Below are 17,101 nucleotides of genomic sequence, written 5' to 3'. Positions count from 1 at the left end.
TCAATGCATCAATATACTGATGGCTAGTGTTGACAGGTACTGATTTGGCCTATATACCTTTTATTGTTTGCTTTTTGGCTACTTTGGAGCCCACTTTTCTGTTTGTATTCTGTCTTGATAGTTGAGATCTGCTGAGGTGTTGAAGCTAACAATTTGAAGGGGAAAAATAATTCTGGTGATTTAGGATAGTGAGATATATAACATTTGCAAATGTTATAAACAAATTAGAAAGTAATGGATTAACTTCATAAACAGAGAATTTATTTTTCAGAAAATTTGATTTCTAACCTGATTAGTATTGCTTTCAAGTATATTTTTCTCTGTACTGGCTATTATTAGACTTTACCTGATTTATTGTACTAAATGTGAAATGAAGTCCTTGTTGAAGTCAGAGTTCCTATGCGTCAGTTAATTGAAAAAGAAGAACCTGAACTGGATTCTGGGTACAAATTTTTCTGTAAATCTGTATATGGTGAAGTGACTTTAAGTTGTTATGGTGTTCCTTGCCAATCGCATTTGAAGAACATCTAGGCCTAGATTTTGAAATTTGGATGCACAAAGCTAGAAACCTATGTCCATGTTTAGGTACCTAAATCAGTGGCTTGATTTTTTCAGTTATACTAAACATCCTCTGGTCTTATTGACTTCAGTGTGAGCTGTAGATTCTTGGCATTGCTGAAAATCAAGTATTTTATTTAGGTATGAAATATGGATTTAGTTCTCTAACTTTAGAGAACTATATTTCTATATGCTGGCCCTCACTCTTAACAAAATCTGTTTTAAAGAAAGTTTTGGAGTCACTTGTGTGCAATGTAGTGGAGGTGAAAGCAGATCAAAATCTATTGACTCTAACTCTGTTAGAGGAAGGTGAGGGGAGCCAGTGTAACATTTTTTCAACCCTTTCAGAAGCTTTTTTGAGAGAGCCATGTGAGAGTGGCATCTTAGGTTAGGGGAGCCTGGTGTATGGATCCTTGTGTATGCACATTGATATGGCTCAGCTATATACAGATGGTAGCTGACATAATGTTCCCTGCATAATAGGTTCTGATCCATCACTGGAGCTCCTACATGCTACTGCAATACAAAGAGCAATAATCTGAGGGATCTGTGTTTCCAGGTTTCACGCTGAGGGAACAGGGTATAGTGCAGAGGCCCGTACTCCACATGAGGCCTGGAGATACCCAAGATTTCATTGCTGATCTCTGTAAACTCACATGGTTGCAGGACCATGTCCCTTCTGTGGACCCATAAGACCCTCCCCATTAAAAATAAGTCAGGAACTTTATGAGTTACATCTTGTTGAATTTCCTGCATTGCTTTGCCTTGCCTGTGGGTTATTCAAATACATATCAGTTTATTCATGATGAGAAGTGATTCTTTCTCAACAAACTTGTGTATTGCTGGTTTGAGCAAAATGGACACAATTTTCTTTTAAGTGCAAAACAAAAAGAGTAGCTGCACAGCTGCGGGTATATATATATTTTTAAATAGAAGAAAAGGAAATAAAAAATTGAGGCAATGATAGCCCTGTTGAATATAATGGTGGGTAAGTTAGCCAAATCCACAAACTTGATATTTACCATACAGATTCCTTTTTAAAAGCTACATATTCTAAGGGGTTCATTTTAACTGGATCATCTGCTTTTGATGATAGCTTTGAACCCATTTCAAAAAGTTAGTCATTGCCTTGGAGTAGGATCTTCAGAGAGGATATACTTTAAGACCAACACATAATGTTTGGTGAGGATGATCAAAGGATGTTGCAGTCTTTATTTTATTTATTGAGCCCAAAGTGGCCTTCAAGTAAGTAGGAGAAAATTGAAAAGTAGTCTTTGGACTATATCTTTGAAATGTATAGTTATTGAAGGCCAGGGATGGGCAGGACAGGAGCTAAATATAATTTGTTTGGCCACTTCACATGACCATCACATTTTCCTGCCAGTTTTTAGGCATCATTTTAAAAGACCATTTTCCATCAAGAAGAGAAATCATCCCGTGCTAAATCTTTAAAAGTGCTCATTCTAAAATGTGCTTTTACATTTGAATAAGCCCATTTTATACAAATATGCAAATATGTATAAATTGCGGTAGTTGTGTATCAAAATTAAACATGTACAAGTGCAATTTAGCACTTATACTTTTGAAGATTTGAGCTCAGGCCTTGCTCATTTTTAGCAAAGAACCCTGTTGTGGAATCTGAAATACAAACCACTGTTTACTAAAGATTGAACTAAAATTATCACTAAACCAATTAATCCAACTCTGTTAGAGAAAATTACAATTTGTAAACTGAATAAATCACTCATTATGAATTTTCCATCCCACCAGAGTTAAAATCTTCTCTGCTACATCACTTAAGGCTAACATTTTTCCCATTGCCTTTGTCCTATCCAGCAACATGCATTTAAATATTGTGAGTCAGTCTTCCATAGATGCACTTTAGTGATGTAGCTTAGCTAGTAAACTGGACCTTTCTCCCTTTCTTTATCTCTGTCTAGTTGCCTCATAGATAGACTGAACTGTACCTGTACCTGCAATAGATAGACTGAACTGTACCTGACTCTGGTTGAGGACTGTATGTAGAAGGCAAGGTCCCTGACCTGTCTTCAGGGATTCTACCTCTAGAGACCCCTCCATCTATTGCCATAATGCCACCAAATTATTAAAGCTGACATGCCTTTCTTCCTCCAAGCTGTTGGAGGCGCTTCATTTAAATTAAAAGATATATGAGCCTGCATTCTGCCATCCAAAAACTGACCAACAGTATTTGGACAGCACTAAACTTGTATTTCACTTTCTTGGCTGTCTGCTCTTAACTGCACAAATAGGTGACGGACAGAGGAAAGATCTGGGTTACTATTCCCAGGTAACCCTCTGATGACTAATTGTGAGGCAAGTCCTCAATCTGGACACAAGGCAACATTATTCATTGGGATCCCCAGACCAGTGATTCTGAAACTTTTTGTATTGGCAACCCCAGTTAGTATATAGGCTTGTTTGTCAGCCTGAAATAGAATTTTGGGTTTGACTTTTTGATACTCTTATATCTTATACTAATATATGTATAATATGTGTGAAGAGCAATGAACAAAGACACTGTGTGTAGCATTTCCCACAACCAGATGGGGCTTTTAGTACAATGAGAAAAGATAAGGGATAGTGCTAAAGTGTTACGGGGTATGGTGGGAGTGTAATATATGAGCATACACTGGAAGGCTGCCTGGCTCCTCTCTCAAGCCAAAGTCAAGCAACCAGTTAAAAGGGTTAAGGGGATAGGGGAGAAGGCATAAGACACCCTAAAAACCAAAGAAGGGCCTGGGCTTGGCCAGAACACAACCTCACTCCTTACCCCTCCCATGGGATACAAAAGAGGTGGGATGAAGACCTCAGACTTCCTGTCCTCCAAAACGGAACATGTCCATAAGTTGTAAAGGGTGTGACTAGGGCGTGCACTGCAGGTATATGAGCCTGCTAAGAAGGAGGAGGTGGGAATGGGGGATAGGACACAGGCAAGGCTCTGCAATGTCAGAGCTGGAACGGACACTGGGAAACAGACTGTGCCAGTGTGTAGAGCAATGGATATGCTTGCTTGGAACTAACCCCAATAGACATTGCATTGCCTGCACTTCGGACTTCTGCTCTTCTGCTTTCTGTCTGCATGACAAGGGGGTGAAGGGAAAGCCCTCTAACAACCCCTTTTCAAACAGCAAGCCTGAGTGCGACCCCAAATCCTTATAAATTAAAAACACATTTTTTATTTTTAACACTATTTTAAATGCTAAATTTATAACCCTATTGTTTAAAATGAATTTACCTTTTCTCACTGTTTTTAAATTAAATCTAAAACACATTTTTATCAAATGGTTGTTATAATCAGAAAAGTTATTTTTTAATATTGGGGGAGAGGTGTGAAGAAACTTTGTCAGTATTACTTTTCACAGCAGACTTAGTGTCCCATTGCTACTCTGATTTCTGTGCTGCTGCTGGCAGTGGCACTGCCTTCAGAGCTGCGTGACCAGAAAGTGGTCTGGTCAGTTCTGAAGGAGGTGCCGCCACCAGCACCAGCGCAGAACTGCAGAAATAAGGGTGGTAATGCTATACTATGCCACCTTTACTCCCTGTATAACACTTGACCTTTGCACTGGGAGGGGTGGCTACAAGGGGGCTAAGGCAAATTTTGGGGTGGCCCAGCACCACCCCACCAGTATGTCTGACTGTTAAATTATAGATTTGCTTTTTTGTTGTTGCCAATCTCAGTGTTCTGATTTGTCTGCTGTCTAGTACAGCTCTTCAGCTGCTGAACAATCAAGCCTTCTAATGTTGTCTCAGTCCCACCTTTTCAGTCTCAAGACAACAAACCTGCGTGCACTATATTACAATCTCCAGAGTCCAATTTCCTTAAAGTGGTGATGATACCAAATATATATTTTGTTTAGGAGCAAGGATCGCTGCATTATACATTTACAATACTTTTTGAAGTAAATACACTACATAGTGATGGAAAGCTGTGTGTAATTTTCTGAAACACTAGATTTAAATTATATATTTATTTTAGCAGTTGTTCTGTTTCATGCATGTGCTCATGACCCTGATGTAATAACCTTGTGACCCCTCAAGGGGTTGCGACCCCCAGCTTGAGCACTCCTGCCATAGAAAAATGCATTGACAGCCACCTGAAAAGATCCTACAGCTTTTTTACACTGATCTAGCACTCTCTAACCACTTTCCATATACCACCAGAGACCTTACAAGAATAGTATATAGAGCCTCTCTCTTTTCATTGTAAGACTCCTCTGAGCATGGTCTGGTCCACTTTGCTGGATATAGTACTTAAATAGTTAAATGATACCTGCCTAAACTCTGTGCAGCTGAATCTCCTATGTTACAGATTAAGTCCTATGTCCTGAACCTATTTATTTTCTGCTGCTTATCTACCTATAAGTCTTCTGATAATTTCTCCCCCATTGTACTTTAAGGTGAGTGCTCCTTCCTTTGAATTGACAGGAACAAAGTCTGGGGTGCATTAGCACTGCACCTGGCAGACAGACAGTGGGTGGAAAATACTCAGTTATTCTAACAGCACTGATAATCCTACAGGCTACAGCACATAAACATAGCTCAACAGTAGGAAAAAATGCTGATTTAAACTTTGAATTGGAAGGTTGTAGTAGGAATTGTTCCACTTTGCTCTTGTGAATGATACCTATGGTTAACCTCTCTACTGTTTCCTAACTTACATATCTCTTATGAAACGAAGGATGTCCTTTTAATTCAAGCTATAATAGAGAAAGATTTTGTATTACAGTTACAATATTTTACAAAGGAAGATATCAGATATCATATTTTCAGACATGTATGTGCCCAGCTTATAGGTGTAAGTACTCAAAAGTGAAAATGGAGGGCTGTGCATACACATCCGTGTGTGCCTGCAAAGCTCTAACTCTGGGTGCACATCTCAGTACTTGCTTATATAGGTTGAGTGTATGCAAATAGGTGGGTGAATTTTTTCACATGCATGTCTGAAAATGTAGCACTGTATGGCTCAGTATAAGGACTGCTCCCAGTTAAATTAATATAAAAATAGTCTGCCTCTGGATTCTGACCTGGAATTTCCTTTTTTCCAAGTAGAAAGAGGAAAGTAAATTGCAGCGTACATTTGCTCAGTCAACCTTATTCACGAAGTGAAGGACAGTCTTTTTGGACTAATTTGTTGTGACCAGATTTGACAAGACTTTAAACAGTTAACTGCACTTCTAAAAATGATTGCTATCCTAATGTTTCCATTATCTATAAAATAAACTGACCTTAATGAAAAGGTATTTGTGATACCATATACCTTACTTTTTTGTTTTGTGCATTATAGGTATCTGGATACAACATACCGTATAGACTATGTTCCTCCATATGATTATACGCCATATGTAAGTATATTCAGCAGAAAAGTGCTATTTTACAGTGATGTTTTACATGTAGCTTCATATCTAGAGTATTTAATTAACTTTGGGAAAAGAAGAGGCTGCTTTTGAAATGTTGATTTGTTCATAGATTCATAGATACTAAGGTCAGAAGGGACCATTCTGATCATCTAGTCCGACCTCCTGCACAATGCAGGCCACAGAATCTCACCCACCCACACCTACGAAAAACCTTACCTATGTCTGAGCTATTGAAGCCCTCAAATCGTGGTTTAAAGACTTCAAGGAGCAGAGAATCATCCCTCAAATGATCCGTGCCCCATGCTACAGAGGAAGGCGAAAAACCTCCAGGGCCTCTTCCAATTTGCCCTGGAGGAAAATTCCTTCCCGACTCCAAATATGGCAATCAGCTAAACCCTGAGCATATGGGCAAGATTCACCAGCCAGATACTACAGAAAATTCTTTCCTGGGTAACTCAGATCCCATCCATCTAATATCCCATCTCAGGGGATTAGGCCTATTTACCCTGAACATAGATCAATTAATTACCAAAATCACATTATCCCATCATACCATCTCCTCCATAAACTTATCGAGTAGAATCTTAAAGCCAGATAGATCTTTTGCCCCCACTGCTTCCCTTGGAAGGCTATTCCAAAACTTCACTCCTCTGATGGTTAGAAATCTTCGTCTAATTTCAAGTCTAAACTTCCTGATGGCCAGTTTATACCCATTTGTTCTTGTGTCCACATTGGTGCTGAGCTTAAATTATTCCTCTCCCTCTCCTGTATTTATCCCTCTGATATATTTATAGAGAGCAATCATATCTCCCCTCAACCTTCTTTTAGTTAGGCTAAACAAGCCAAGCTCCTTAAGTCTCCTTTCATAAGACAAGTTTTCCATTCCTCGGATCATCCTAGTAGCCCTTCTCTGTACCTGCTCCAGTTTGAATTCATCCTTTTTAAACATGGGAGACCAGAACTGTACACAGTATTCTCACCAGTGCCTTGTATAATGGTACTAAAACCTCCTTATCCCAACTGGAAATACCTCTCCTGATGCATCCCAAAACAGCATTAGCTTTTTTCACAGCCATATTACATTGGCAGCTCATAGTCATCCTGTGATTAACCAATACTCCAAGGTCCTTCTCCTCTTCCGTTACTTCTAATTGATGCGTCCCCAACTTATAACTAAAATTCTTGTTATTAATCCCTAAATGCATAACCTTACACTTCTCACTATTAAATTTCATCCTATTACTATTACTCCAGTTTACAAGGTCATCCAGATCCTCCTGTATAATATCCCGATCCTTCTCTGAATTGGCAGTACCTCCCAGCTTTGTATCATCTGCAAACTTTATTAGCACACTCGCACTTTTTGTGCCGAGGTCAGTAATAAAAAGATTAAATAAGATTGGTCCCAAAACTGATCCCTGAGGAACTCCACTGGTAACCTCCCTCCAGCCTGACAGTTTGCCTTTCAGTAGGACCCGTTGTAGTCTCCCCTTTAATCAATTCTTTATCCACCTTTTGATGTTCATATTGATCCCCATCTTTTCCAATTTAACTAATAATTCCCCATTTGGCACGGTATCAAATGCCTTACTGAAGTCTAGGTAAATTAGATCCACTGCATTTCCTTTGTCTAAAAAATCTGTTACTTTCTCAAAGAAGGTTGGTTTGGCATGACCTACCTTTTGTAAAACCATGTTGTATTTTGTCCCATTTACCATTGACTTCAATGTCCTTAACTAATTTCTCCTTCAAAATTTTTTCCAAGACCTTGCATACTACAGATGTCAAACTAACTGGCCTGTAGTTACCCGGATCACTTTTTTTCCTTTCTTAAAAATAGGAACTATATTAGCTATTCTCCAATCATTCGGTACAACTCCTGAAATTACAGATTCATTAAAAATTCTTGCTAATGGGCTTGCAATTTCAGGTGCCAGTTCCTTTAATATTCTTGGATGAAGATTATCTGGGCCCCCCGATTTAGTCCCATTAAGCTGTTTGAGTTTCGCTTCTACCTCAGATATGGTAATATCTACCTTCATATCCTCATTCCCATTTGTCATGCTACCATTATCCCTAAGATCCTCTTTAGCCTTATTAAAGACTGAGGCAAAGTATTTGTTTAGATATTGGGCCATGCCTAGATTATCTTTAACCTCCACTCCATCCTCAGTGTTTAGCGGCCCCACTTCTTATTTCTTAGTCTTCTTCTTATTTATATGGCTATAGAACCTTTTACTATTGGTTTTAATTCCCTTTGCAATGTCCAACTCTACTCGACTTTTAGCCTGTCTCACTTTATCCCTACATGTTCTGACCTCAATAAGGTAGCTTTCCTTGCTGATCCCTCCCATCTTCCACTCCCTGTATGCTTTCTGCTTCTTCTTAATCACCTCTCTAAGATGCTTGCTCATCCAGGTTGGTCTACAACTCCTGCCTATGAACTTTTTCCCCTTTCTTGGGATACAGGCTTCCGATAGCTTCTGCAGCTTTGATTTAAAGTAATCCCAGGCCTCCTCTACCTTTAGATCCATAAATTCTTCAGTCCAATCCACTTCCCTAACTAATTTCCTTAATTTTTGAAAGTCAGCCCTTTTGAAAACAAAAACCCTAGTTGCAGATTTATTTTTGTTAATCCTTCCGTTCAGTTTGAACTGAATTAGCTCATGATCACTTAAACCAAGATTATCCCCTACAACCATTTCTTCTATGAGGTCCTCACTACTCACCAAAACCAAATCTAAAATGGCATCCCCTCTAGTCGGTTCAGCAACTACTTGATGAAGGAATCCATCAGCTATCACATCTAGGAAAATCTGAGCCCTATTATTATTACTAGCACTGATCGTCCAGTCTATATCTGGGAAATTAAAGTCTCCCATGATCACGCAGTTTCCATTAGTATTTACTTTATTAACAACATTAAAAAGGGCTCTATCCATATCAAATTAGATCCTAGCGGTCTATAGCACACCCCAAGCACTATTGTAGGAGAGGCTCTACTATTTATCTTCCCCAATGTAATTTTTGCCCAGACAGACTCTGTCTTATTCATTGCATCGCTTCTTATTTCTTTACATTTTACCTTATCATTGGTATACAATGCTACTCCACCACCTTTACCTTTATTTCTGTCTTTCCTAAACAGCACATACCCTTCAATACCTATAGTCCAGTCATGACTACTATTCCACCATGTTTCTGTTATCCCTATAATATCTGGTTTCACTTTCTGCACCAGTAGCTCTAGTTCCTCCATTTTGTTATTTAAGCTCCTCGCATTGGTGTACAAACATCTTAATTTTTGCTGTTTGGCCTCGCTCACATTTTGTACCCTATTAGGCACAGTCATTCTACAGCCAGTATAACCTATTAGACTGGTATCCACACTGCCCTCGCTCCTTATATACATTCTCCTACCCACGACTGTATCCTTTCTTACTTCATCTTCTTCCCTCTCAATGCTAAAATCTGGCATGAAGATTACTTGGACATCTCCCAACCATCTCCCCCAAATTCCTAGTTTAAAGCTCTCTTTATCAGTTGTGCCAGCCTTCATCCTAGAAGTCTATTTCTTTCCCTACTCAGATGAAGTCCATCCTGAGAGAACTGTCCTCTGTCCATGAATGCCTCCCAGTGGTCATACATCCCAAAGCCCTCCTTATAGCACCACTGCCTGAGCCATCTGTTGACAGTCATAATCTTGTCACAACTTTGTTGCCCTTCTCTAGGAACTGGCAGAATCCCACTAAAGATCACCTGAGCTTCGATTTCCTTAAGCGTCTTCCCCAGCCTAACATAATCTCTCTTAATACTTTCCAGCGAGAATCTAGCCGTATCATTTGTTCCCACATGAAGGATAATTTGGGGATTCTTTCCCGCTCCCTTTAGGATCCTTTTCAACCTCAGGTCTACATCCCGTATCTTAGCACCTGGAAGACAGCACACCCTTCTATTCTCTAGATCAGCTCTAGTTACAGGCCTGTCTATTCTTCTCAATAAAGAGTCCCCGATTACATAGACCTGCCTTTTCCTGGTGACTGTGCTATTCTCCAGTCTCTCCCCTGTTCCCTCTGGTTGCAAGTTCTTTCCATTCCTATTTTCCCTTATAATCCTCTTCAACCCATCCTGTATCCTCCTGGGGCTTATATTTGGTGTAGTCTCCCTTGACTGTTCCCCTTTTCCTATAGGACTAGCCTCTCTTCTCTTCTTCCTTGCCCTTCCACTTTCAGCAACTACCTGCTGAGCCCCTTCTTCATTTTCCAACTCTGCAAACCTGTTCTTAAGCTCTATTTCTACTTCACAGCCCATCTTTTCCTCTGCCTGGTTCTTTTAGTCACATGCTTCCACTGACCACTTTCCTCACCCAGTCTCCCCTCAAAATTCACCAGCCCTGCTTCCATCTGTAAGTCTGAGCTTTTCCCTTCAGATACCTCATGTCTTTGCTCCATCATCTGCTCAAACCTCTTCTTAAACTCAACCAGACTTTCCACCTGCATCTCCAAACCTCGGATCTTTTCCTCCATCAGCTCTATCAGACGGCATTTCATGCAGAAAAAACTCTTACCAGGTCCCCCCTCCAGGATCATGTACATACAACAGCTTCCACATCCAGTCATCCTCATTATGTCTTCCACTACATGAGTCACTCCCATAGCTGCCTCTGTATCTGTCATAGCCTTCCCACCTAAGTCCTGTTAATCTGGGAAACACAAACTACACCATATTCATATTTGCATAGAGCCATTAGCAGTATAACTATGGGAGTCAGTAGTTAAGTGACAGGTTTCAGAGTAGCAGCCATGTTAGTCTGTATTCACAAAAAGAAAAGGAGTACTTGTGGCACCTTAGAGACTAACAAATTTATTAGAGCATAAGCTTTCGTGAGCTACAGCTCACTTCATCGGATGCATCTGATGAAGTGAGCTGTAGCTCACGAAAGCTTATGCTCTAATAAATTTGTTAGTCTCTAAGGTGCCACAAGTACTCCTTTTCTTTTAGTAGTTAAGTGAGACAGTTATAACAGCTATAATTTATTTTTAAGTTTAGATACTACAGGGACACAGTTCTTCATTTGCTTATAACTTGCTAGCAAACTGTTTATTTAAGATTTCCCTCCACAGCTATTTTCTGTCCTTTCTTGGTTATCTTCCACACAAGTTCAGTGTTTTGTGGAAAATAAGATATTTATAACTTTCTTTCCATCTTTGATTAAACTTATTGATGCTTCAGCATGATAAAAGCTTAAAGAATTCATTTCTATGTATCTTCTTTTTTCACCACCACATGCATGAGTATCAGTGTTCTCTTGATATAAGGAGTGAAAGAATTGTGTTTATTGTATGTATTGTAACAAATACAAAACTGGAATTAAATAATTAAAATAAAATAAAAATTTAAAGGAATAACAGTTTTTTGGAGGGAAAACCAAAGGTTTTGGGAAAACTGCCTTTTTTTTTTTAGCATGGAGGTGATTACTGTACCCTCTTAGAGACTCCTCCATATTTTTAAACAAATTTTTATTCTAATCTGAATACATTGTTCATGAAAGATGCTTGCCTTTCAGACATGGAGTCTGAAGTCCGGTGTTTGTATAAAAGGTGCAGCATATATATGTATAAGCTCTCGGGCACTGGCCTACCAAAGTACCTCAGCATTGACTGAGAGGGGACCACTTCTAGAAATAAAAGGTAGAGGTTAAAATGAGGAGGGAACATGAGGGAGTGCTGATTGCTCCATCTCACTGACTGGTGAATTGAGGACTTGCCATCCATAGGAATCTAAAATAGGAGCAGCAGAAGGACCTGACACCTCTGGCTGTGGAGTTTCTGGGGCTTCTAGTCTTCCCCTCAATATGTGGAATAACATCTGAGGAGAGAAGAGGTGTCCCTTAATAGCCTCTTTTACATGAAGATGAGTCCTCTTAACAGCTTTGCCTTCTCTTCAGGGAAAGAGGGGAAGGAATAAGGAATCTCACTGAAAGCTTCAAGGGGATAGAAGAAGAGATACTATTTCAGCACCCCTCACCCCAGAGGAAAAAAGCCCAGGAGCAACAAAATGGCTCTGTCTGGTCCCTTGGGTGACATTGTGTAAGGAGGAAGCTTGATTCAGCATTGTTTCAGCAACTCTTGTTAGGCTGACATACTCTCTACATTAACACACTGTTGTCATAATCTGTATCTAAAAGGTGTCATGGAAAAATCATATACAAACTGGTACCAAAATCATTACATGATGTACAAATGGGGTATGTACAAAGAGTTATAAATATGTGCTAGAATTGTGTTTGTTTGCCAAGCAATGCATAAACCCAGTCTGCCCTAGACAAAGGAATACATGTTTCTATTTGACCAGCCTGGTCATCAGGCATAGGCAGTGAAGGTACATTTACATATAAGGTAAACAAAGGTAACAATCGGTGGGGAAGACAGCATGACATCTACAGCCAAGAAGGACAGAGAAATTTTGGGCTTATTTTTCAATGAATACATTTGAAAGATTTACTTTACTATCAAAGAAGGGGAGTGAGCCATCTAAGTTATCCTTCACCAAAGGAGTCAGAGAAACGAAGTACTTTGAGCTCTGTGTGTTGGGTCCTGGCTAAAGAATGTGCCAGCCATGCTGGGAGAATGACTGTGGGGAGAAAACCTTCTTTGAACAAAAGACTTGTTTGCTGAGTTTTTGTCTTAGAAAAATATTTTTACTGTTATTTGTAGCCATTTCTATTCTTATTCCTTTTCTTGGTATCACTTAAACCTATGTCCCTTTTTTAATAAACTTGTTTTACTTTTACCATTATGTAGCTCAGTGCTTTGACTGAAATGGAGTGTTAAGTTAATAAGTTAACTAAGTTTAGTTAATAAGCTTCACTGTACTGTCTTTAAAGGAGCAGTGAAATAAGATTTTGTGGGTGCTACAGTAAGAGGTGCTGAGCACTGCAGAAAAGACATGGTGGAGGGAGAACTTGGGGCTGAAGGGTTGTTGAGGTCACACTGCAAAGAGTAACTGTGTGGTGGAAACTAGGGTGTGACCTATCTGCTTGTATGCTTGCTGTTGGTGTTAGAGCTGTCAGACACAGAAGCATAGCATTGCATTAAGGCACTCAGAGGTGCAAGACAGCTGTCAGCTTACCCACTTACTGGCCTGGGTGAACCAAGAGTGTCACATTGCTCTGCTTTTATCTGGTGGGGTGTGCTGGATTTGGAAGCTTTGGTGTATGTTGTGTTTTATTAAACTATCAAACAACTTTCCTCTGGCAAGTTTAAAATCTTCTATAATGCAAGGAACTGCATCAAGTGTTTCAAAAATTTTCTAAGGAAGGACCCTAAGCCCTCTCTTTTTATTTTTTGTTTTTAAATCAATACAGATTCTTAGTCTTGATCTAATCATCTCCTAAATGATGATATTCATAGGAATGTGGGAGGGTAGCACCAGAGAGGTATCCTCCTCCCCTACAGCTCCACACATTGCCCAAATATATATATACACAGGCACATATTATATATGTATATGTGTGTGTGTGTGTGTACACACACACACACACACACACACACACACACACACACGTGCTTGAGTGGCTAGGTGCCTACTTTGGGACTTGATTAACTTTTAGACACCTCCTCGCCTTTCAACCCCATTCTCTTCCCCCTTTTGCATCCTGTCACCATAAGATGATGCAATACCACATCATTGCATGACTTTGCAATGCATTACAGCAACCACAGTAACTGAATGAAATGCATATCACAGCTATTTAGGGCCCAGATTTGAAAAAAATAAAAGAAAAAAAGGAGGTCTTTGGAATCCATATTTAGGCACCTAAATAATTTTCTGATTTTTTCAGAAGCACTGAGCACCCTGCAACTCTCATTGACTAAGACATTTTGAAAATCCTCTGTACCTCCCAGTCCTGGTCTGTCAGTATGTTTAGCTGGTCAGACAACCCAGTGGTTAAAATGCCTGTGGTTGCCTGAAGTTCTGTCTACACTAGGTTGCAGCTCAACCAGCGATAGCAGCAGTGAGAACTTTTATAGGAAAGAAACTAGTATAAACAGGGACTATTTACAGCAGAACTTCCCTATCTTTGAACAAAAATTTATATAAATACTTGGAAAAGTTTCTTTTTATTACAGGCCAAGCATAAGATCCTGAAAGACTTCTGTTTTTGTTTGTTTGTTCTGTTCTAAGGGACAATTTTGTTGAAATTCTATGATATTTTGCTTAGCATATCATGTCCAAACGATGTGAAAAATTGAAATCAGGAAAAAATATATAGTATTCACAACAAAACAATTTCTATAAAATTATGAGTTCAATAGGAAAAGGATAAGTATAAATCATAATTATGGAGGCATGGAGTTCAAGGCCAGAAGAGACCATCAGATCATCTAGTTTGACATCCAGCATGCCACAGACCATCAAACCTTACCCACTTATTCCTGCATCGAACCCAATAACCTGGATTAAAGTATTTATAACCCTCAGGAGACTAAACCTATTGTGTACCACAGGCAGAGACCAGGAGGGACCAAGATGCACCAGTGCTGGAGGTTCCTGCAGTTGGAGGCAATTGTTTTTGTGAGACTGACCCAGAGAATTCTAGCAAGTGATCCATGTCCCAGGCTGCAGAGAAATGTGAAAAGCCTCAAGGTCCCTGCTAATCTGACTTGGAGGAAAATTCCTTCCTGACTTCAAAAATGACAATCAGTTTTGACCATGAGAATGTGAGCAAGACTCACCAACAGAGCATCGGAGAAAGAGAATTTTCTGTACCACCTGAAAGCACCAGCCCAGCCCATCTGGTGTTCCAGCTCCAGCTGTGGCTATCTCTGGTGCTTCAGAGGAAGGCAGAAGGGGAACAAAAAACAAACAGAATAAATAACACATAAATGAATCTGTTCCCACTGGAGTGGATGGCAAAACTCTCATTGACCCATTGAGAAGTAGGAGCAAGCCCATAGACAAGTACTTTAGCTTGTTCGCATTTTATCATCATTGGAAACTATTTTGCAACATATATTTATAATAAATGTAGAAACTTTTCACTTAGAAGTGATAGAAATCACATTCTGATATAAATAAAAATTAAGGTAAAATTTCTGGTTTTGTGCACCAAAAATGGAAAATTTAATGGAGTACTTAACTTGGGGAAGGAAAAGAGGGTTCATGTTATGGTCTGGATGCCTTATTTTGTGTGCCAGTGACTTTGGTAGGATGAGAATCATGGCCATATACTCTTTAAATGGCATAACTTATTCTGTAAAGTGTTTGCACACAAAGGTCAATTGTCATTTGACTGAGTGTTTTGATAGATCACCCCTAGGATGTTGGCTATGCTTAACTGGCCATTTTTCTTTCATTAGATATATAACAGTTTGCATTACTGTATTTGCCAAGAACATATTAACCTACAGTAGAATGGTATGTGATAGTGAGGCAATACCTGTACAGCTTATGAATTTTGATTGATATTGTGAAGTTGTGTTATGAAAATTTGCTGTGTCTTGAGTGCTTATATGTGTGTTGGTCCACCATTGCTGACAGGCCTTGTAGCATGTATGCATCAGACTGATACAATACAAAGGTGCTTAGGACTTAAAGACCCAATTCAGGTGCAAACATCTGGGACAGTGGATGAGCTGCATCCTTAGAAAACAGTTTTAGCTGACTCCAGAAAGGAGGTAGGAAAGTAGGAGCAATGGAAAGTTACCAGGAGTAGAACAAAAGAGACCAGCTGACCACGAGGAGTTTTAAATAAAAAAAAAATACATAGGTATAGCGGGAGTTAGGCAGAAAGAGGAAGGGTGGGGCAGGAGTGAGAAGTGTCACAGAAGCATGAGGGAGAGACTAGCTAATATGCACCAGCTTGCATTTGGTGGGAACTCTACCTGCCTCGATCCAGCTAGTTTCCCAAGGACTCACAAAACCAGAGTGGACTAGAAAGTGAGGGTTATTTGTGGTGTCATCTGTTCATTCTTTTGTACGATCCATACTCTCTAGTGCACGACACAATTAAGTATAAAAGAACATAAAGCCATAGGCGCAGACTCTGTCAGTGCTCCAGGGCTGGAGCACCCCTGACAAAAAAAATAGTGGGTGTTCAGCACCCACCGGCGGCCCCGCAGATCAGATCCTCTCCCTTCCCCCTAGTGCCTCTCGCTTGCTGGTAGCCCTGCCAATAAGCATCTCCCCCCTCCCTCCCAGGGCCTTCCGCCCACTGCTGTCAGCTGTTCAGTGGTGTGCAGGAGCCATTATGGAGGCATAATGGGTGTGATAAGGGGTGGGGTCTTGGAAGGGGTGGAGTGGGGGTGGGACCTGGGACCAAGCAGGGGTCAAGCACCCTGGGGAAATGAGGAAGCTGGCACCTGTGCATAAAGGTGTTATACTCTGTACAGTCTGTTTGTTGACTGCTTCACATGTACTTCATGCCCTGAGAGAGAGTTATTAAACTGTAAACCAGAACCTTCACTCCTTTGGGTTAAATTCTGGGAAAAGGGGGTGTTTTGAGTTACCAGGATATCTCAGGGATCATTCAGTGCTGTTCCTGGGGCCCAAAGCAGTGGACTGAGAAGACCCATTTCCTAGAAAGGATAATAGACTGCGAGTCTATGCCCAGGAAATGTGCCAGAGAGGTCTAGAGAGGAATCAGTACTGGAGCCTGCTGAAGCACTTGGAGCTTGAAATACCCCAGGGATCCAGAGCAGCATAGGCTTGGATTCCCATTACAGCAGTCCTGGTGGGCAGCTGGAACAGGGTACGTGGTAGGATCTTTGACAAGTATTTACACTCCTTATGAAAGCTTTTTGTTGATTAAAAGGGGCACAAAGCTTTCTTAATTATAATTAAATGTATTTGCTTTGTATCATTTGCTATGTTTTCTACATTTATAAAGAAACAGGTTTAAACAAAAAAATTTGATACAGACCATAGCCTATGAAATGCACTTAAAAACCCATATAGGTGGTTAGTCAAAACATTTTTTAATGATACAGGATAGCAATATCCATCAAACAAGAAATATGACATATGTTAGTTTAGCAGTATTCAAAGGAAGTAAACTCTTCTTCAGTACTGTTCAAAACAAAGAAACAATAAGGGATGAATTCTCCATAGAGCAAAAGATCGACTTTCAAGAAGTCTTCATTATTTCATGTCTGTTTTGTAAT

At 39.9% G+C, this 17,101-nt stretch overlaps 1 protein-coding gene across 2 annotated transcripts in view; it reads left to right on the top strand.

The window, feature by feature from the left end:
• The window catches only part of CFAP95 (cilia and flagella associated protein 95), a 59,821-nt gene that overhangs the window by 34,384 nt on the left and 8,336 nt on the right, over nucleotides 1-17,101 (top strand). Inside the window, exons 5-6 of one of the 2 annotated variants that reach the window (XM_038401893.2) lie at nucleotides 5,864-5,921; nucleotides 14,447-16,141. In XM_038401893.2, coding sequence (XP_038257821.1) covers nucleotides 5,864-5,921; nucleotides 14,447-14,545 — 157 coding nt within the window. In that variant the 3' untranslated portion in view covers nucleotides 14,546-16,141. Of the gene's footprint in view, nucleotides 1-5,863; nucleotides 5,922-14,446; nucleotides 16,142-17,101 lie in introns of those variants that run through there. The other variant, XM_038401892.2, reaches the window with a different exon arrangement.

This window comes from Dermochelys coriacea, chromosome 5 (assembly GCF_009764565.3).
Source record: "Dermochelys coriacea isolate rDerCor1 chromosome 5, rDerCor1.pri.v4, whole genome shotgun sequence".
NCBI lineage: Eukaryota > Metazoa > Chordata > Testudines > Dermochelyidae > Dermochelys > Dermochelys coriacea.
This window is presented reverse-complemented; position numbering and strand designations above follow the sequence as displayed.